The following is a 24,585-nucleotide window of genomic DNA, read 5'->3' as shown; positions in this document are numbered from 1 at the left end:
AATTATTTTAGTGGATGTCCACTCAGCCTAAGATAAGAGTTAATGGTTTAAACATGTGTTTTACATGATTTTCAAATTTTATTATTTTACTATAAGAAACTCGAGAAAAAGTCACATGTACTATTAAATGCATCAATGAATATTTCTAAATGCAAACGTAACACACAAATTTAAGCCAAATCAATGAACATTAATTTTTTATATATATAATATATACCTTATAATTTTCTGATGACCTTAACGTTATCCTGATCTTCTTAGAATAGCATTAGTAAGATCGATTTTATGTAAACACTGTTATTTTATTATCATAATTGATTTATTTGTGCATTTTGAATTTCAATCTTAAATTTTTAGAGTTTACTTTATCTTAAATTTATATAAAAGACAATATAATTTGTATGGTGACATATGTAAGACTAATTGAGAAATAATTTTATTCTTCCACTATGATCATGATTCATGCATGAGTTGACATTTTAAATTAGGGCGTGATGGCTTTTCCAATCAAAACATTATTCAATTTGTCATTCATTAGTTTTTTTTTTAATAAATAAATGGAAAGAAGAAAAAGTATAATTAGTTAGTGATCACGTGCAAGGGATGGATGAAAAATTATTTGCACCACTCAAATAAACTTTATTGTTTTAAATTATTTATAATTAATTGGTTATTTAGTACATCCTCTTAAGCAGCCGGAAGACGTATAAATATAAATAAATAATATATCAGTGTACGTAATTTCACATGTAAAGTTTGAAAAGAATAGAATGTACGCAAGTTTTTTCTCTACTTCGTATAGACGTAGAAATATAATTTTTGAAAGATCCATGATTCAAGCAACCCATATTAAAATAGTTGAAAAAAATATAAATAAAGTAGACATAAATAATAGTAAAGAAAACATCAAAACAGTAACAGTAGTCAATAATACGATAAATCAAAGCATAAAAACAACTTATAACTATAATAAGACTTAGAAAAATAAATCTAAAATAAAATTTCATAGTACAATAAAGGACAGATATAAGAGACCAAGTTTAAATTTTGTTGGATTTTTAAGCACTTCAAGTTTGACTGAAAATTGTCCATATATATTGTTTATTAATTAGATGTATGTAATTTTTTATTTAAAAAAAAATCATTTTCTAGTTATACATTGCACCTACGTAAAAACTTCTTCAAATCAAATCTCACATGCATGAATTAAATTAAATTGTAAATTTATTGGTTATGTTCCCACTAAACTTAATTACTTAACAGGGACATATCTAGAGGTCTACTTATCGTGAGTTTATGTGAATTTAATATATAATAATTTTTACTCAAATTTTATAAAATATTTTTTGTTATATATATTAAATTTAATTATTATTATAATATTATTTCAAGACTATTAACTATAAAAATTCATAAACTTTTTAATTTTGGATCTGTATCAATTTTTAAATTATACGTGAAAGCCGATTACTTTTTAGTGGGCCGATTACTTTTTAGTGGGAACCCATAACTATAAACGTTAGGTTGGTGCTTTGAAGTGTTTGTGTGGCTATAGTTTGAGATAAGATAAATGGATTGGTGCCTCATTTACATGTACTCTCTCCGTCCGGTTTTATTTGTCCGTTATATTTAAAATTGATATTTTATTTTTATTTGTTCACAATAAAAAAATTAAATAAAAAATATTTTATTATTTTATATTTATTTTATTCCTATTATTAAATAATTAATATTGCAAACATTAAATTAAATTATATATTATCCTTGTAGAGCTAGCACTTATGATAGACGTTGACCAAAATTATAATGGAAAAATAATGATTTTATTATCCTTGTAGAACTAGTGAAGTCTAGACTTGGCACGTATATGATAAAAATGCATTGACCAAAATATATAAAGTTAAAAATAAGGTGGTAAACGTGCAATTTATAATGGAATAGTAATGAAAAAAAGATTGAGTGTTCATTCTTGGTCGACGCAAAATAAGAGGCCTAACTAATGCGTGAAATACGTTATTTGAGAAATATGATTATAAGATAAATTAGTAAAAATATCTGATACGAACAAATTTTTATTATCAAATTACTTCAAGCTAAATCTAGTAAACATTGTTTCGAGCTAGAGTTAGATTGTCGTTAGTTAATACTTCAATGTTCAAAATAGTAATTTATGACTTTGTTGGAACTAAATCTACTAACTATTAAATACCAAACGATTCCTCTATGAAATCAACTTTATATATATAAAGAAAGAATAAGATTGCAAATACCTCTTTTATTTATATTATATTTGATAAATTTATTGATATCTTATCGTCTTTTATAATTAGAGCAACTTTCACATATAGCAAACACAAAATTCATATTTGTATGTTATAGCAAAGTTTGCAAAATTGCGTTCCATAGCAAACATAAATATGTATATTTCGCTATACATATACAAAAGAAAACAGTTGTATAATCTGCTTTGATATACATATACAAAAAGATCAATTGTATAAAGTGAGAGAGGCGAGTGAGCGAGCGAGATCTGGGAGAGGGAAGAGAGGGGAACGAAAGTATATGTATATATATAATTTTCACGCATTTTATACATTTGCGTTTTTGTATAAAGTGAGAGAGGCGAGTGAGAGAGCGAGAACTGGGAGCGGGGAGAGAGGAGAACGAAAATATATGAATATATACAATTTTCTCTCGCTTTATACAAACACAAACGCATTTTATACAATTTGCGTTTTTTGTATAAAGTGAGAGTGGCGAGTGAGATCTGGGAGAGGGGAGAGAGGAGAACGAAAATATATGTATATATACAATTTTCTCTCGCTTTATACAAACACAAACACATTTTATACAATTTGCGTTTTTTGTATAAAGTGAGAGAGGCGAGTGAGAGAGCGAGATCTGGGAGAGGGGAGAGAGGAGAACGAAAATATATGTATATATACAATTTTCTCTCGCTTTATACAAACACAAACACATTTTATACAATTTGCGTTTTTTGTATAAAGTGAGAGAGGCGAGTGAGAGAGCGAGATCTGGGAGAGGGGAGAAAGGGGAACGAAAATATATGTATATATACAATTTCTCTCGCTTTATACAAACACAAACGCACTTTATACACTTGCGTTGGTATAAAAAATGAGAGAGGCGAGGGAGAGAACGAGAGTGGCGAGCGAGATTCACCATGAGAGAGGTGAAATAGCAACAGTTTGTTGTGATGTACAATTAAATCAAACTATATTTATAGCATTTAATTTGAATTAATAGTTTGCAATTATATACAATTTTCCCTTATAATTATGCTAAGCGCAGACAAATTCACTAATACCTATTAGATCAAGTTCATTATAACAGTTTCTGCAAACTAGAAAACTGTAATGAAAATAACAAATGCAAAGCCCAATTAAAAATGCAAAACTAAAATATGGGCCAAACTCAAATCAAAGATTTTGGGCTATTGAAATGGGTTTGGGCCCATGATTAGACAGCCTTTCAAATAAGAATCCTCAAAGTGAAAAATTCGTATATGACATATATTAGACTAATATTTTCAAGTTATAGAAGTAAAATTAAACTTTCAAGTTGTAACAATAAAAAATTTCAGGTTATAACAGTTTCTTAAAAAAAAAAACTTTTTTTAAATAATTGTAAAAATTTGTTTTGAAAAAAAATAAAATAATTCGTTTCTGAAAAAAGAGAGTAAAAAAACATAAATAAGTGTGTTAATTAAATTTGAATTGATTGAAGATAATTACAAATTAGCATAAATTAAGGAAATTCAAACTAATTAAGCATATTTAGTTTCCTTATTTCACTCTAATTTATTAAAATTAATTAAAAATTCTGATTTCATCCATTTTCTTCCACGTTTCTCTCTCTTCAATTTTTTTCCAGAAATCTTGTCACTCTCATCTAATTCATATTCGTTTTTATTCAATAATCTTTACTTTCTGGACGGCTTCTTATTAGTATTAATAAAACATGGTTGTAGATGGGATCCTTCAAGTTAGTGTTCTTTGTGATTTTTTATTTGTATTGCAATACAAACCAAACCTTATAAAATATTATGAATAGTGATTCTGGAAAAAAATTTCAGATTTTGTTTGTGAATAATAGTTTTAATTATGGCGTTTTTGGTATGAATATTCACTTTTGAAATTACATAAAATTTGTTTGAAATTGGTATAGATTTTTGTTTGAACATTCATTTTTTTGTATGTTTCTAGTTAAAAAATTACATAAAATTTATTTGAATTTGGTATATTGATTATACCATGTAGGTACGATTTTAGAATTATATTTGAATGAATTTCATATACTATTTGTCTAATAAATGACAATTAATAGTTAAAAGTGGTATTATTTTGATATTATAGTGGCATGATTCTGCTGTGAAAAAGTGACGACTTATGTCATGAAATAGGTATAATTTTGGGGGCATAATAATTATATGAAATTTATATACTGATTTCAGATTTTTTGTTGTGTATAATAATTTGAATTATGGTGTTTTTTTAAAAATGTGTAATGTTATATTTTGGTATGACCATTGAATTTGTTCATTATGTGTCTGACGCATTTTTTTTTGGTATATTTTTGGTTAAAAAATAGATAAATTTTTTTTTGGAATTTGTATACTTATACTACCAAGCATGTATGACAATCGATAATGTTTTGGTACGATTTTTGGTTTGATTGGATTATTTTTTTTTGGCATTATATTGTAATGAATTTTGAGAATAATAATGTAATGAATTTGGTATACTGTTTATTAAAGAAATGACAATTAATATTTCTAAGTTGGAATTATTTTTGTATTCTAGTGGCATGATCCTGGTATGAATAATTGATAACTTTTGGCATGAAATAGGTAAGAAATGTGTGAATAAGAATTGTATGAAATTTGTATACTGATATAACATATTTGTTTTTACTTTTGTATTCTGTAATAACATATGAAATTGTTTTAAAATAACATATGTATTTTTACTTTTGTATGAATTTTGTAAGCATAAAAATGGTATGAAATTTGTATATTGATATAACATATGTATAAAAGTTATTTGTACTTTTGTATGATATAATATTGACACAATAATTTATGATGCTATGCAATTCAAAAAGTGTCGGAGCAGAAATTATTGTCGCCTGGTTAAAAAAAAATTGTAGGGAGACCACAGCTTGTAAATGGTTTGCTGATGTGAAATTCAAGAGGTTTAAGATTACGTGCAGTACATGTCGTCGGGAGGAACACAATAAGAAGACATGTTCAAATTACCCTTCTGGAAAAAAAAACATAATTTATTTTTATTTTTATTTGGTTGTTTTATTGTGGCAAACTCATGTTTTGATTTATTTTGTCTTTTAAGTTAATGAATTATAATTTCAGAATATTTATTATGTGTGCTAGTTAATCATTTGTGTATTCAGTGTTTTTCAAATGTGTAACGACCCGCTAGGTCGTTTTGAGAACTAGGACTATTTTGACTCTTCCAAAAAAAAAATTAAAGGGGTATTTTAAACTATTCAGTAATTACGAATATCTAATTGATATAATTTTATTTAATGAGTATTATAGTTATTAGTTAGTGGGCCAAATCCATAATTCAATTAATACCCAAGTAATTTGGCCCATGTTAATAATTCTTTGTCACCCCCACAACCCACTAAAACTTCTATCTGCACACTACGAGGAGAATCATCGCATAACCTCAACCATCACGAAATCTGCCAGGTAAAAGAAAAATAATTTAAGTTGATATTGTCGTGTGTGTATGTGTTGTCTGGGTAGGAATTTTATTTGGCCTAACGGGTTAGAAATATGTTGTAAGTTATTGTTGCCAACAAATCAGTGCTAGCAAGATTTTGGCCGAAATTTGTCATTAATGGATATAGAATTGTGTCGATAAGATTTCGGCTGGAACATAAATAATAAATTAATTAATTGTTAATTAGGAGAGAGTAATTATTACGGTAATGATTGACTCATGATTTTAAGTGGTAATTCATTTAAAAAGGAACTAAAGTATAGTAATTATGAAGGCTTGGAAGTTGGAGTTTTTGTTAAATTTTTGTTAGTTTCTGTTGCTACTCTTGTCACTATTAATTATTAAGCATAATAGATATATATGAACACTATTAGAGTATGTTATTTAGTGGAATTAAGATATAACTCTAGGCTTAAAATCTAGGAATATGAGACTTGACATATTAGATGGCACCAAAAATTTAGAAATTTCATTATATATCATGGGTGTTAGTTTGGTGTCATTAGGTTGGATGAGATGTATATATCATTTTGAGTTAATGATAGGTGAGTGGATGTAAGGTGTTGCGTAGTGGATAGTACAAATGTTGTTTGTTGCTTTGGTTCAGGATCACTATATCACTTAGTTAAATTCATAGCATATTTTGTGTCTTGAAATATTCTGGTGGTGTTCACAATTGTTTACCAATAGTACTGGTTAATTGATCCAAGAGTGACCATCATGGTTAAGTTGATAATATATTTAAAAAGTGCGAAATTTTAAGGGGAATAAGATGGTAACATTCGTGAAGTTTGAATAAGTTTTGGGGTTCGGGATAGAGGTATAGCTCAATGGATGTCTATAGATTCGTTTACTTATGAATAATGCATATGTGATAGATTGTGAACGTGTTGAAGCTTTGCGAAAGGGAAGGGCAAAATCTTGAGGATTCATGACACGTGTTAATAGGAAAAATATGAAAAAAATATTAAATTAACGCTAAAAAATCACAAATAAATATTGTAACCTTAAATTCAACAATTTCAACAATTTTTTTAAATTTTTATTTTTTTTCGGTAAATCCTGAAAATGAGAAATTGATTAATAAAAAATATGAAAAAAATATAAAATTAACCCCAAAAAATCACAAACAAATATAGTAACCTTAATTCAAAAATTTCAACAATTTTTTTAAATTTTTATTTTTTTAGTAAATTTAAAAAATGAGTAATTTATTAAAAAAATAAAAATTAAAAAAAAATTGTTGAAATTTTTGAATGTAAGGTTACTATATTTATTTGTGATTTTTTGGCGTTAATTTTATATTTTTTTCATATCAATTACTCATTTTCGGGATTTACCGAAAAAAATAAAAAATTTAAAAAGTTGTTGAATTTAAGGTTACAATATTTATTTGTGAATTTTTGGCATTAATTTTTTTTCTCATATTTTTCCTATTTTTTATTAATCAATTACTAATTTTTGGGATTTACCCAAACAAAATAAAAGTTGAAAACGGGTCGGGTAGTTTATTTAAAGGGGGGGTTGATTTATGGATCGGATTAGTTGTTTATGGTTCGAATTTTTTAGGGGTATAATTAATCTCTTTCCATTTTTCATATAAATGTCATGTGGTAAAGTCAAAATGACATGGCAATTCCATGTGGCATTTAAAGAAATGAAAAATGAGTTGGATATGTCCAGCAGGCTAACTAACGCCCATAAGGGCATATTTAGACCAAAAGTTGGATGGCGAGGGCATGAGTGAGCCAAACTTTAAACGGAGGGTATATCTAGACCTTTTCGAATAGTTTAGGGGCATATTTGACCCTTTACCCTTTATCCAATTTATATACACTTGGTATCCAACTTGAAATTTTAGAACAAAGTCAAAAAAATAAAAATGTATAAAATTAGTATCCAACGGATATAAATCCGGGAAGAATAAATCTAGTTGTAAAACAATGCATATTATATATTGTTGTTAGAAATTGTAGCAAAAGAAATATACATCACCCAAAAATCAGAACATGTAATTAAAAGTCTAAACTGCAATAATTAATACAAGTTCTATATTTTCCTCTCTCTTCAATTTATATTCCATATTCAAGTGTGATTTTTTTTATCATATTTAAGCTAAAACTTAAGAAATCCTTATTAAAGATTTTATGATCTCATATTATCTATATATATCAAAAAAATTCAGAATTAAATATACTTATTTCACCAACAAAACAGTATTTTAGATATAGAAAAACACACCAAAAACAAGTTCAAAACTTAAGTAAAACTGTTTTTTTTCCTCAAGAAATCAAGTTTTAGATTAATTAAAATAAAAAACGAAATCAAATTTTCAAAATATAGAATTCTTAATTCTAAAAAAATCAGATTAAAAAAAAACAATATCAAAATTTAAAATAAAAAAAATCAAGAAAAACAAAAAAAATAGATTAAAGAGAGAGAAAATTACATGTTAAAATATACGGTGATAAATTCTTTTTAAAAAATAAATTAAAGGCCCCAGTAGTCATTAATAAATAAAATTTATTTGAATAAGTTAAAAAATCCCTTAAAAGGTGTAATAGATAATTACAAATTGATTTTCTGTCATTAATATTATATCTCTCACCTATTAATTATATAAAAGGAACTGCAATCAATATAATTAAATAATTAATAATATAAAAATATAAAAAGATTAATCATTTAATAAAGTATATTTTAATTGATTTTTAAATAAAGTTAAATTTAATTGATATGTTATAACCCGTAATTAAACTGTTATAAGTAAGAGTTTTTTAAGAATAGGTTTAAAACTCGTAATATTGTCTCTTAAATGTGTATATGGTGTGATTTTTCCATCTTGAAATATATATATTTTCACGAGTTACACACCGATATAAATTCAGTTAACTTATTTGTTTTGAGCATTGATCAATCATTTCCTCTTGAAAGGCACCGATTAAGAAATTGTGTGATCGACCTCTTTAGCTGTATATCGATAGAAAAACAGAGCGGTACAGTCACAAGCTTGATGATTTACTTATAGGTGTATAATTTCTTATTTGCGAAGGTAAATTTAAACTCGTTAAAAAAAGTATCAATAGTGAAAATCAATAGGTAGCAATTGTCATAGTACCTAGAAAGGAGTGGATATAGTCTCGATTTTCATGCGTCTTAATTTAAGTTGTGGATCTCCTTTATTAGTTTTGAGTTTATTATTCTTTGTATGATATCTAAAAGGAGTTGATTGGAAAAAATAAACCTTATATATCTAATCAATATATAAATAATCTATATATTAATATAAAATATCTGCATAACTCTAACCAACAAGTCAACCATCAAAAAATCTAATTTTTTTCTTCAAGAAGGTCGTTTGGTTGGGAACGAATTATCTCGAAATTAATTATCCCCGGATAAGTTACTTCACATGTATACGAGATAATTTATTCCACCACTAAGTTATAAATATTGCGATAAATAATATCAGGACTGCGCAATACCTCTAAAGCTCTAACTAAATACAGAATAAACTAATCTTACATTTTATTCCTAAAATTATTATACCTTGTATCTCACCGGCTCACACCAAACAACTCTAATGTATAAGAAAACTCTTTCTTTGGACCCCCTTTTCAAAATTAAAATACATTGACTACATGATCATAATTTAATTAAGAATACATCAATATCACTTGCACAAGTTGTGGAGGAAAATTAGATCAGAAATACAAGCAATCATCTTTATATACATACCTCGAGACCAACAAATTAAACCAAGACAAAGTCAAGCTTCATCGAACTTATAAAATACTTTTATTAAATTATTATAAGAAAATAAAATATTTAATTATTCTGACAAAGCCATTCTATATATCCTGCACCCCACCCCTTCAACTAAGTCTTCAAAAGTTTAAAAACTATTTTTTTTTTTCTGTACTTGGATTTATTTATTTTTATATAAAAAAATAAAATAGTCACTAAAGATACCTAAATTAGATGATAAACAAATTAGTCACAATTAACAGTGATCATGTTTCAGAGAATTAAACGAGGTAGATTTTGACTGACATGCAACTTTAATTTCACTATAACTTATACTATAATTTTTGAATATCGAAATTTTAAATATAAAATATTGAGTTGATCTAATCGAGTTTAACTTAAAAAATAAGTTAAATTGATTTTTTGAAAAAGAAAATATGACAATCAATTTAGAACAATGGAGAGTATTATAATAAACATTATTTTGGTTAGAAATTCTAAAGTGCGCATCTACCTTGAGCCCTACAAAATTATTGAACAACAAATAAAGTCAAGATTGTTTGAATATTACAAGAAACTAAACTAATAGATCTACTAAAAAAGATTTGAAAATTGGTCTATAAGCAATCTATACAATTGGATTCATTTATAACTTGCAAATTATTTCAACCACTAACATTAACAGATTATATCAAGAGAACTCTAGAAAGTTGTTTGGTTATTACCTTGGTAATACAAATTTATAATTCTTGATCACCATCAAAGGTTGTAGGATGATAAGCAATACCCTTCCCCTTAACCATAAATCTCATATTTTAGCCTCGAAAACAAAGTCGTCTCTATTAGGTAGCATTTTATCTTTCAATGTGAGATTTCCCTATGTAAAACTTGAATATAGTCGAACTCCAAAACAAATATTGAACACCAGAGATTTCCCCACTCAAATCAAGATCAGATAGTCCTCAAATTAGAGTCTCGACACCGAATGGAAAACAAAAATTTAAAAGGATCTTGTAACAATCACCCAAAATGGAATTTTCCAATATGAGACCGATTAGTCGACCCTCAAATCGAATATTAAACACCAGATGTAAAAAAAATGAAAAAAATTGTAAAAGCCACCCAAAGTGAGATTTTCCAACGTGAATCAGATTATTAATTGAGTTTCAAATCAGATACAAAACACATAAAACAAAAAAAATGTTGTAATGATTATCATTAACCATACCTTGTTAAGGTGGCAACTTCAACACAAGGTGAATTCTTCCAAACATCAAAATGATTTCTTAATATTTCCCTTGCTTTATCCTTTACATGTGAAGCACAATTAGCTTGTATCATAGTACAAATCTTTGATACACTTTTAACTTTCAACATTTCTTGAAGAACTCCACTTGTTGCTGAATATTTTGTAATCAAACAAAGAATCATTATAGCCTTTTCATCTACAATTGGAGAAACCTTCAAAATCCTCTTTGTAATCATAGCAATTCCAGCAGCATGACTTAAAAATTGTGCCCTACCATCAGCACAAGAACATAAATTGAATAATATCTCAAAAATTAGCTCTTTAGTCTTTTTATTTGATGAAAAGTTGAGTTCGAGCTCGATGAGCTCGAAAATTACCCTTGATTGAATCATAATGTTCCGGTTCTTGCCCGAATGACTAGTGTTTAGGATGATATGTAAAGCATTGTCAACTCCTTTTTGCGCGATGATGGTAGTATTACTACTACTCTCGCGTAAAACCCTAATTATTTTCTCGAATAATTGGGGTTTTAGTCTATCCAATGTGCTTGAATTCGCCTTCCCAATGATAGATCTCAATAGGCTCATCGCGTGGCTCTTGATCATTGCATGGTTTTGCATGTCGCGATCAAGACCTAACGCCCATGTTATTGAATCTATTAATATGTCTTTGCGATTTTCGACTTTATTATTTTCATGACAAGATGAAAAATAATCCCAAATTAATGAAAGTGTACTTAGGGCTTTTTCAAGGCCATTAGTGTCACATTTCATGTAACATTGGATCAAGAAATTAACTAGGGCTTCATGAACTCCAACTTCAACCATGTATGTCTTGTTTCTCTCATTATTCTCCTTAGCTAACATCTCTAACTTCTCTAACGTCTTGATATTCTCCGTCCTGGGGACGGAGAGATCAAGAACGAGGTTGAGGATGTAGCATTTGCTTAACGGAGGCTTAGTCGGAGTCAAGACTTGATCAACAACGTTGAATCCATTCGATACACACCACAATTGAATCAAACGACGGAGAGTGTGGTTTGCTGTTAGGTTTGAATCTCGTGACACGTGTAGCTTCGTTACCGGACAAATGGCGTTACTATTTGTAAGCCAACGTTCGATACTATCGCGATCATACGTGATACCGGTAACGATCGTTACGGGATCTTTCATGATTTGTAGAGAAATTGGACATATAAAATACTCAGGAATTTCAACATTTTCCATTAGAAGAGGGAAAAAATTGAGTAACTAAAAATGTTTTTTTTTTTTTTTGGTTTTTCAATTTTGGTTGTGTTGTTATAATAAATGGAGAAGTGTGGAAAGGAGAAAGAAATTTTGGTAAGAGAAAGTGGCCAAGTGTATTGAAGTAAATGAAGGAAAAAGACTGGAGCCTAATAGAGTGGAAAAAATTGTGTAAGGTTTATATAATTTGAGAACAAATTTATAATAGGATTGGGAATATTGGTCAAAGTAACTAGTCATACTTTCTCACAATGTGATTGATTGTGGTGGACTTTGGTCAAAGAAAAGAGCAACTAGCTAGTTGTTTCTTTTTTAAGTTTCGATATTCGTTTTGAGATCTGATTAATCTGATTTTTTTAGGAGTAGTTAAGTTTGGTACTTGTTTTGAAATTTGATTCTATAAGGAATAGTTAAGTTTTATACGGTAGATATCGAATCTCACATAATATGTAATTAAATTTTTTGATAATGCGATCTTGATATTATGGTATTTAATATGCATTTTTTTTGTATTCAATATTTATAAAAAGAATACTGCACCAAAGTATATTATTACATGTACAATTGATGTATATTATTCCCTCGGTTCATCTTTACTTGTCCACTGTATTAAAAATAGTTGTTTAACAATATTTGTGTAGTTTGAAAAATCAAGAGATAGTTTATCATTTTGTGTCTATTTTACCCTTGTTATTAAATATTTTTCAATATCTAATAAATTTTCCAAGACATTAAATTTAATATATTCAAAAGGGTAATAAAATAAAAATATCCCTATCATTTATTGTTTCTTAAGGTGTGTGTCAAGTCAATAGTGGACAATTATTATTGGACAGATGGAGTATTATGATAATGACAAATTATATAAACTGATATTTGTACAAAAATTGTTTGGACGGTGAAACTTTGACTATTCTATCTTGATTAAAAATATATATTTTTTTGTGTGTGTAATTGATTACGAAGGAATTACTTGTATTCTCTTTGATTATTTCTACATGTGTAAAGTGTTAGTATGAAATAATTAAGACGTATTTGAAAAATAGTCAAAATTTCTCTATATAAGTGTATATATGTAAGTTGAAGTTCAACAAACTATGATCAGGGCCGGCTCTATGTATACCAAAATAAGGCATTGGCCTTAGGCCCCCAATTTTAGGGGGCCTCAATTTTTTACCAAGAATAAATTATGTGTTAATTTTTTAAAGAAAAATATTAATTATTTATGATAAAAAGTATATATTTAAATTTATTATTTTATTTTCTTCAACCCCATTCAAATAGAAGAAATCAAGAAAATATTATTTTATTTTCTTACACTCTCTCTACTAATACTCACATTATTTTCTTTTTAACTCCTTTTACACTCTCTTCTTTAAATTGTTGATAAGTTAGAGTAATATTCTGTCAAAAATATCAATTAATAGTCGAAAAGTGTTGAACAAATTGAATTGTAAATTCTTTTTCCATTTCTTCTTAGATTTTCAAGCATTACAACAACCATAGTAAAATGTGGGGTAACCAAATTATCAACTTCATCAAAGCTATGGTTATAACTCTTATATTTATTTGAAATTTGTCAACTTATTACTTGTAGAACTATGTTAACAATTCATATAATGATTGCCCGAGTAAAATAATATTTTTCAACGTTGAATTAATAAAATCTTATTTAAAACTAATAATTGAAAAAGAAATCGAATAAATCATTTATATATAAAAAAATATTAGGTAATACTTTGCATTTAAAAATGCAAGAAAAATAAATTTTAAATAAATGCATGTGAAGTTTATTTAGATTTTAGGCCTCTAATTAAGATTTTGCTTTAGGCCTCCGATTACGTTGAGCCGCCCCTGACTATGATTATCATTTTACCAAAGCATAATACCGAAATCAAGCTTAAAAATACAATAGTGTAGTATTTTAAAAACACTCTACAACCTTTTAGGGGAAATCTTATACGAGGATATAATGTTTACACTGAGTGTATATATAACTCAAATTCATATTATCGCGCATATCGAGGTAGAATATCCAAATAACATTCTTGCTTAACCGTGTTATTTTAGCTGTCCCTCTCTTAATAATTTAAGTTTGAAGTCTATAACTCTACAAAATCAGCCAAACAACTACTTATAATACTTTTGATGACTTCCAAAGTTTATGGCTACTTTTTGGTTTGTTTTGCATGAAAATTATTCAATCAACTAATCAACTACCAAAAGAATATTATCTTGAAAATTCTATAAACTTTTTCTCAAAAAGGTTAAAATATCATATAAAGTCTTTTATAAATTAAAGATTATTAATATCTGTGATGTGATGGTGTTTAATCAACATGTTAATTAATTGATTACGATAAATTAATTTAGAATTTGCTTTAAAAAGGAAATTTCGCAGTACCTCAATGCGTGACAAGAACGTAAAAGAAGTTGCTTATGATCTTCCTACTTTTTATTGGCGTCATAAAAAAATACAATCCGCCTACTTTTTAAAGACTAGGGAGATATATGGAATTGTGCTCACATATTTTATAAGAAAATCATTTCTCTTTTGAAGGAAAAAACCTTATTGTTTACGATACATGTTAGATATTACTCAATTTTTCTGTTATTACCTCAAACTTTATATTTATTCTAAGAAATTTATTTTTATTTGTTGAATATTCTTTTATGAACAAAATAATTTTTTTCAAGTCATGTGGTAAACAAATTCAACACGTAATAAGGAATAGCTATATTAGAACAAACAAAAAGACAATGCATGATGTAGAAAATTAAATTATTCTCTAATTTTATTTTTCAAAAAGCCAAGTCAATGGTCCAACTGACACTACAACAAATATGATATATAGCTACGACATAAAATTCGTCATTAATTGTTCACTTTTAGTGACAAAAATTACTTTTCATGCTTAAATGTACAAGGCAGATACTTTTGGTGACAAAACATAATAGTTCGTAGCAAAGTTTTGTCGACTAAAGTTTCCCACCAAAAAATGTATTGGCGCCATTTATTGAGTACTGTCAGTCACGAATTTAAAGTTACCAGTGACACATTATTTCGTCACGATTGATGTTTTTAATTTGTGACAAATTATTTTTGTCTTAAAATTAATTAATTTTTAGACACAAAATAATTTCGTCTCAAAAAATATGTTGATACAATAGTGACAAATTAGAGCTTGTAGTTAAATATTCTAAATTTTAGCTATAAAAATTTAGATTTTATTGTAACATTTATTTTCGTCACTAATAATATAAACAATTGGTGACAATTATTTTATTATCTCTAATCAACCTACGATTTAGTGACAACAAAAAATTGTCACAAAATATGTAAGGTATTAAATAGCGACGACTTAGAATTTGTAGTTGAATAATTCAACTATTTTCTAAAAAAAAATCATTTTGGGTATGATTGTTCATAATTAGAGAATTTCATAAATGGTCCCTCAACTATTAAAGTAGGTCTAAAATTGTCCTATAACTATACATTTATCATATTTAGTCCTTTAACTATTCAAAATATTATCATGTTTGGTCTCTTAATTATATACCTACCATTTTTAGTCTCTTGACTATGCATTTACTAGTTTTAGTCCTTTAAGTATTCAAAAATTTATCATGTTTGGTCTCTTGACTATTTTTATACAAATAGAACTCATGTCTATGTGAAATTAGCTCTTTAACCCATTTTTTAGTTGTTTCTCTTTCCCACTACTTTTTCTTCAAATTACTCTGAAGAAAAGAACCTTACCTCAATGATTCAAAACAAAATTCACAGTAAAAGAAGATACAAGTCCTAATTCTTATTCAATGGAAGATGAAATGAAATATATTATTGCTACTAATGACTTGAGAATGCTAAAATTTATTATAAAAAGAAAAATGTTATTACCCGTTAGTTGTAGAAAGAAATTTATTTATATTTAATAAAAATGAATTTCCTACAATTAGAATAAAATTTTAAAAAAAATTACTTGTATATTTTGATTCCAAATTTTGTACTCCAACGACTTTATTAACGGCAATTTATTTGATATCTTAGAAGCTGAATTTATAAAATGGTAGATTTTCCACCATTTTTAAGATTTTTTTTAATTTTGAAATATATCAATTTTATTATTCTATTCATTTGATTTTATGTAGAGAAATTGAATAATAATATCAAATCTTTTATTTACTTTATATGAAAAAATGAAAAAAAAAAATCACGCTGATTATGAACCGTTAACCACTAAAGAAGAGAACATTTTATTTTTTGTTGGTAACTATACATACTAACTCGATCTATTTACTTCTGTCTAAAAATACATACATAATTAGTAGTGGATCCTTTTACGTAGAGCAACTCTATAGAGATAATATCGACTTACAAACTTAGATTGCAAAAGATGCAAAATATTTCATGGGTTCTATTACCTTTTTCATCCGTGTGAAAATTGAAATAAACTAAAAAAAATGAAAGAAATTAACCAACTAAGATTTTGAATATATTAAGATAAAGTACTATCATTGTGGGTATCAATATTTTTTAAAATTTGTTTTACCAATCGAAGTGAACCGAGTATTAATTAGTATTTCTTTTAATAAAGTTGAAAGTTTAATTTTATATAACTTTATAATTATACTGAATATTTTTTTAATTTAAAATAGTGTATACACTTGTATATACGTGTATAATATTGTATAAAAGGTGCTTATATACATTTTTATATTATTATACATAATTAAACAACACATACACAAATCAATTGTAGATAATTTTTAAATAATGTACCTGCACTTTATAAGTGTGTATAAACATTGATTATATACAATTATAATATAGGACACCTTTCAATCATCGCGAGTGTTGACACCCAATTTTGATCATATGCACTTCGTATTAATTATCGAGCTTCTTCAATTTGAAATCATTATTTTTGAAAATTCCAAAAATATTTTAAATATATTCTCTAAATACTTTATATATATATATACACACACACACACATACATATATAACTCTAAATTAGTTAACTTCATATTTATGTATAATTATTAATTAACTTATGTATTAAGAAATAATTTGTCTTATTTAAATTAAGAACCTCAAATAATTAATCGATAATTACTTGTCTTATTTCAACTTCAATCGAATTTAGCTAATTGATTCGATTTGGCAATATTTAAATTCAATTGACTAAATTCCTAATAGAATAGGCCACTCAATTCAGCTAAGATTACAATCATTTGGCCATATTTTGAATTCTTTATTCTAAAACCATCATATCCTCATACATCTACAGTCAATTAGGTCATTTTATATATTTGATTTAATATATTGTGTAGACATGTAATTTTTTATCAAACTTAAGTTTTACATTATTTTTAGTGCTTAAATATTTTTTTAAAATTTAAATTAAATATTTTAATTTTAATTTTATTTTATTAAGTTTATTTTAAATGATTTGAAAAGCACAAAAAATTGAATCGCAATTTTAGGTAAGTTTTACTTTTTCAATTGTTTTAAAAAGAAATAAAAAAATATAATTTTTTTATATGTTTTGTTTTAATTTAGGTTTAATAAATAAGCTAGTAATTTTAATATTTTCTTTAATTACATTTTTAGATTAACTAATTATCTTTTCTTATATTTTCATTAGTTCAAAATAATTAGCTAATATTTTTATAATTTTTATATAAATTTAATAAATAAATAAAAACCAACCTAAACTACCTCTTACCCCACTACTGCACCTACACCATCCTATTTTCCTCCCACTACCCTAATTGTTTACCCACTATCTACCCACACACACAATCATTACATGTATTAACACAACAATAAACCAAAACTAAAAGAATCAGCAACACGCCTACACTGCTCCAAACCGAGCAAACGACAAAAAAGAACAAAATGAAAAAAAAACTCCTATACTATCATCACACAAAAAAAAGGGACGATCAGCAAAAACCAAAAAAAAAAAAACAATATACACGCAAAGCAACAACCACACACAGAAACAAAAATACAATACGCACTAACACCAAAAAGAGTAGTTATGAGCGTTTTAATCGAGTTTCGATCAAAATTTTGTGGTTCTTATTTCTTCATTTGTGGTACTCAACTTGACCTTATCTTTTAATTTATTTATGGAAATTTATGTAATTATGTGATAAGTTGTTCTATAGTTTTATTTTATTTATAATTTGATTGAAATGAAGATTGGGTTAAAGTGTTATATCTCTATTTAATGAATGAAGTCCTATATAATGTAAGAATTTTTTTATTTTTTGTTGTTGTTGTTGTTGTTATTGTTGTTTAATTTTGTCATGCCCAAGCCACTATTTTTATGACATTGTTGTAGCTTAATGTTCATGTCAATTGTCTATTTTAATTTACATATTTTAAAATAAATGTGATTACCTAATAAACAAACAAATGGGTTATGTTGTTAAACTTGAATTTACTTCATTTTGGATTAGTTGAATCCTTTGATATGAGGATTAATTTATTTAAAAATAGTATCAATTAATATAATAATGGAATGAAAGATTAGTTCTCTAAAATTCACCAAAATAAGAGTAAGTACTTTTAATACTAGGTGAGTTTTAGGCACGTTAGAAATATTTGTTTCAATTAAGAGACTTACAATATCAATTCATGGCTTTTGTATTCACCTGCCACATTCATGAGTAATTTTAGGGCTCTTGTATTTAGCAAATGCGAATTACATTGTTGATAACATGCACCTAATTAACTGACATAATATTTCAATTTTTAGTTAAATGAGCTAGATAAAAAAGATTTGGACTTACAAGTATTTATCTATCAACTTTATGAAAAAAGAGCCTTTTGATTGCTTCATTTGTGTCATTTCTTAATCACATTAATTTGTTTTATAATTGATGGCCTTTTTCTATTTTGTTCTAAGAAATTGCTTAAGTTTTGTTTTTTAGAACTCTCGTCTTTTTTTTGCAACAAAATGGATGAGGCTATAAATTCTAGTTATATGTAGTTTCTCCTTTAATTCACGCATGTTTGATTCGAATGTGAGAATTCCTACATAGATTACATTATATTTTAATAGTTAATAGTTTTCATGAATGATAGAGTTTATGTTGCCATGTAGAGTAGTTTGTGATGATATATACCCCATAAACTTTCACTTGTGTTAAACTTGTAATGATAAAATTTATATTGTAAATTAGAAAGTATATATATATATATATATATATATATATATAATTGTAATACAAGGGACAATCCATCCAATAAGCCTTATAAAAGTGGGCAATAGAACATATGAAAGACAAATTGTGTTACATATTTTACTTTTGACTCTAGTATAAACATCTCAATCTAAATTTTTGTTTTATTTTCCCTCTCTTTGTACATGTATAAAGAGTGAGAAATTAATCAAGATTGATTACAAGCTATGTGTTACCACATAATTGATATTTTGGAAAGAATTTTTACTTATATGTCTTTGTATAGGAGTAATATTTAGTATATTTTTGGTTTGATTTTCTTGTCATTGGACATATTTTACTTTTATTTTAGGAATTTGTAATGAGATATTATTAATTTAGTATAATTTTAGTTGTTTTTATTGTATGATCATGGGTGAATTTTATGACAAATATTTGTGTCATGAATTAAATTAATTTATCACAAGTTAATTACATTCAGTGACACAAAATGTATTGTCCTAGTACCCCTTTTATTGAATATGAATTATTTTTTTATTTTGTCACAATTGTAATTGTCACTACTTATGATAATATTTAGGGACAATATATGTCGTCGATAAAAGCAACACTTTTAGTGACAAAATGATATATTTAATCACAAAATTATTAACCTTTTTTATAATAATAAATTTGTCCCTAATTTTTACATTTAAGGACAAAAAGAAATTGTATATAAAAAAATAGTCATTAGTGACGATATTGTATTTTTTCAACTACGAAATACATATAGCTTTAGAGACATTTGATGTCGTCACTGATTGAACAAAATAATTAGTGATGATTTAATTTTGTCACTAATAATAATATTTTTAGTGACAAAACATACTATTAACTACAAAAAAGTTACACTTTTTATGACAAATAAATTCATCACAGATGTTTATGCATTTGGGGACAATTTTTATTTTTGTAGTTAATATAATATTTTAGTGACGAAGCACTAAATCATCTTTGTATACTTTTAGTGACGCACGTTTAGTGACGACTGATTGACGAAAATTTTTTCGTCACACAAGAGTTTTAGTGACGAAATATGATTTATAGATGACGAAATTATTTGTCCCTGATAATCAAATTTGTTGTAGTCTTATATAACTCGACTTTGCAGTTTGTGATTCATAGAAATAAAGTTTATTAATTGATCAAATTAGTTTATAAATATCGACGTATTAATTGGTTGATAAGTATTTGAAATATAAATCTAAATTAGTCATAAGTTGGTCATTCCGTTTATGTTATCTATTCATCACAAGAAATATACAATTATAGTGATATCAAAGTAGACCTCATCGAATTATAAATGGTTGGCTTTGACGTTATCATGATATGAATTGTTAGAAAAATAATAGGAAATATAAATTGAAGAAGAAGATGGCTTTGAGACGTGAAGGATCACTTATCTTAAGGAGATATTGTCCATATACATATTGAGGAAAATACGAGCAATTCCCTTCAGGATACAACAAAGCCTTTGTATATACTTGCATATTTTTTTTAGATTACATCTAGTCAATTGAATGATCATGGTATCGGTTGCTTCCACATGTGGCATTCTTCGACCGCCTTGACACCTTAATGTCAAGGAACTCCCCCCCTTCCCCCCTATTCCACAAGTAGGTGGAGACATGGAGGGTCGGAAACCTCAACGGGAAAAGAGAGTTCTTATATTTATATAACTTTAGAGATGACTTTTCATATCATATTCTTTCATGAACAAATGTGTGTTCAATTTAAGACCTCTATAAATTAGAAAATATCCCACATTAATTACCTTTGTTTTATGTAACACATGATCATCATACTAGGTATCAACATGTATTGTGGTGCAGTGGTGTAACTACTCCATCCTTAACTAGATGTCTTGAGTTCTGCTCTGAGTGTGGAGGAAATTATGTTGGGAGTGTCACCTCCGAATGGATCCTGCAGCGCTTGATCCGAATTTAGTCGAAACTCTAGTGTGATTGTGTGATCTCCAAACACAAAAGCAGACCTACATTTCTATGTGAGTGTGCACGTGCATTCGTTAACTTCGAATCCCATTGGCAACAACACTAACAACTCTGTTTGGATCATTGTTACGCATTCTATTGTATTGTATCGTTACTATACCTACAATGTCTGTTTTGATTGTTTCTTAAAATGTATTGTATTGTATTGTTAAATTCTGTTGTTACGTAACAATGAAAACCCCCATTTTATGGAACAACCAATTTGGTATGTTTCCATTGTTACTTAATTTTTTTTTCCAATTATATCTTTACATAATATTTCATAATACTATTTTACCCTTTACCCTTATAAGTATTATTTAATTCTAATCAAACCTCTTACCCTAGAATAATTAAGGATATATTAGTAAATTTATATATTACAATACAATACGATACAGTCAAAACAACAACAAACAATACAGTCTAACCAAACATTGTATCTACCATACAATACAGTATAGTAGAGTACAATACAATACAATACATTATGAAACAATGGAAAACAATGATCCAAACAGAGTGTAAAACTAATTAGGTGGGTTGGATTAAGTGATGTTTAAGGCTGGGGCACTGGTTCGAATCCCGTTGGCAACTTTCTAAAAGATACAACATTTTGGTTGAGATGTTTGTTAATGAAATATAGGAAAGTCATCACCTATACATTAAGGAGTTCGGTTTGAATTTGAGTTATGATGGAATAAGTTATGATAAGATTATTTTTTATTGAGTGTTTGATTTGTTGTATTTAAAATAATAAATTTTAAGAATAATTTATTTGTTTACAAAAATACCCTTCATGAATGTAAAAAGTGATGTATAAAAAAGGTTTAAGAAGACATTTTTGTCATTTACTTATTTTATTCCGAGATTACTATACCACCCAAATCCCAATACTATTATTAATCTCGGGATAAGTTATCCCGGGATTGCCAACCAAACAACAAATTAAGTGGCACTATAATTTAATCCCAAGACTATTTGGTATTATCCTTCACACCAAACGACTTCTAAGGTAATTGAAAAATCATAAAAAGTCCGAACAACACAAAAATCTCCAATATATTCTCAAGCAGAGAAAATTATATACTTTTTTTGAATTCCTTATAGCGCGTGATCCATATCTAGCCGAACGAAAGCGTGAACATCTCTCCAATTGAGTTATAACTCTATTTACTAGTAATATGTGCTAAAGGAAAGATATATTAAAGAATTTATTTAATCAATAAGAGTGCAGTGGAGTAGTAAATATTTCTTCATCCTTAACCAGATGTCTCAAATTTAAATTCTCTTGCATGTGGAGTCGCGGGCTCCAATATGATTACCGAACACCGAATAGAAAAAAAAGTAAAAATAAAAATAAAAAATCCCAACTTGTGCCAAAAAAAATAAAATAAAAAATCAACCATCATCATAGTTTAGCCTTTTTAAAACATTTTCAATAATTATATTCCTCAATTTATCCTTCCAAAAAAAAAAAAGTGAACTCAATTTTCCCCAAATTTCTAATCTTTAAACAGTTTCAGGAATTAAATGCCCAAATCCCCCAAATTTGTACTCTTTGCTTCAACAATTTGAAGAGTAAACAACTCTAAATCTACTTGATAATGAATAAGAAAGGTATGTTCTTTGCACAAGAATCAATAATTTCTGCTAATTTGTTCAGATTATTTATGTATATGGAATTTGAAGAAATACCCTTTAAAGAATCTTGTTGTTACATTCTTGATATGGGTTTTTATCTTGTTAAGAAAAAGATTAGTACTTTAGGTTTTTTTTTTTTTTTTTTTCAATTCTTCAAGTTTAGTACTTTTTGTTATTGAACTGTTACATTCAATAGATTTTAGCTGATGGGTGTTTTGATTTTGTTTTTATTTATCATTTGCAGGTATCTATTGGGAGATTTTGGTATGTGTTGCTTGAGTGAAGGGAAGTAGACAAAGGGAGCTTTTTGATAATCTTGAAAATGGGGTTCATGAGTGGAAGGAGAATGTGGGTCATTTTGGATAAAGGGTAAGAAAATAGAACTTTGCATATTGTCTTGTTTTGTTTTTTGATGATTAGGGAACCCGTAGTAGCCGCTAAAACCCCGATAACTTGCATACCATACAGGAGAGGTAAAACGCACTAGGCAAGGCCCAAACCCCTGTTGTTGTGGGCAAGGGGTATTGAACTTGAGACCTCTATTATGGAAGTCGTAAGACAAACCATCTGAGCCATCCCGAAGGGTACCCCATTGTTTTGTTTTATACACATTTTTTCGAGTCTGAGAAATGCTTGGGGTTCTTTGAAATGTTACTAATTATTATGCAAGTTGTTTTTTTTGTTAAGTAGCTGAATTACTGAATACATTGTGATAATGGAGTTGCTGTTTTGCTTTATGTTAATACTTCTTACTAGTTATAGCAACTTCTGTCTTGAGTATCGTTCTAGGGTAGTGTATATTGTTGGAAAATGTTTCTTACGTGAGTGCTCGGAAAATTGGTGCCTTGAAAAGTAATGTGTACCAATGACAAATGTAGGGTAATTTTGATTCATTTGCTAACACTTCATGTTACATATGAATGATGCTACTATCCATGTTAACTGTGAAGATGCATATAAATTACTAAAACTTACAACTATCAAGTTTCCCAACTGTGATAATTGTCATGATGCACCAATCGGAAATTACGTTAGTAGTGGTGGGTATGTGCACGGATTTCAAATTTGGGTTATGATTTGTTTTTCTGACTTTATGAATCTCACAGGCCTTTCTTTGCAACTAAGCCTTATTTAGTTCTTTCTTGTAGTTTAGCGGTCGGGCATATACACCAGAAGATCCATTTTATGACCAAGCAAATCTAGGAACTTCTTCAAAAGGTTGTATATGATTGCCTTATTGGCGCTGGATTGTATTCTTCACTTTCCAATCCCTTGTTCAACATATATACCTAGTTTACTAGACTTTTATTGATCATCTATACACGCTTATGTGTCCTAACTTGTTTGTCAAAGACGCCTATTGGCTACAGCTACTATAGAACTTGATGGACTCTGTAATTCCTTTTGTAAGCTTAATGAGTAAAAAGCACTATTATGCTTCGAAAAAGTCACCTAGTTCTATGTGCCAACTCTTGAAATAACATGACTTTCCACTTTGACTACTGTATATATATATCTTTCGCAAGCCCTCAGTCCTCGGAGAAGGCCAGAAATTAATATAACATTTTAAATTTCAGTAGTTGATCCTAGTTCTGAAGACAAAAGAGGATGAGGTAGAAAGTAAGAGGATGAGCTAACATCCTTAAGCTATGTAAGATGACATACTTATGATCACGCTACCGTTAATTTGACTTTATTCCAGT

At 27.5% G+C, this 24,585-nt stretch overlaps 2 protein-coding genes and 1 long non-coding RNA gene across 3 annotated transcripts in view; 1 reads left to right on the top strand and 2 right to left on the bottom strand.

The window, feature by feature from the left end:
• The window catches only part of LOC125836196 (F-box protein SKIP22-like), a 218,576-nt gene that overhangs the window by 55,605 nt on the left and 138,386 nt on the right, over positions 1 to 24,585 (bottom strand). The gene's annotated exons all lie outside the window — the stretch shown is intronic.
• Positions 10,734 to 11,990, bottom strand: LOC125835666 (E3 ubiquitin-protein ligase PUB24-like). The gene has a single exon (XM_049514781.1). It carries the CDS (start codon positions 11,988 to 11,990, stop codon positions 10,734 to 10,736), a length of 1,257 nt encoding a protein of 418 aa, XP_049370738.1.
• On the top strand, positions 22,734 to 24,091 carry LOC125836540 (uncharacterized). Its single transcript, XR_007443457.1, has 3 exons — positions 22,734 to 22,858; positions 23,127 to 23,251; positions 24,031 to 24,091. It is a non-coding gene; the product is annotated as an uncharacterized LOC125836540 (long non-coding RNA).

Source organism: Solanum verrucosum, unplaced genomic scaffold (assembly GCF_900185275.1).
Source record: "Solanum verrucosum unplaced genomic scaffold, falcon-dt-bn FXZP01000284.1, whole genome shotgun sequence".
Taxonomy (NCBI): Eukaryota; Viridiplantae; Streptophyta; class Magnoliopsida; order Solanales; family Solanaceae; genus Solanum; species Solanum verrucosum.
Note: the sequence above shows the minus strand (reverse complement) of the source record. Positions and strands in the feature narration are given on the sequence as shown.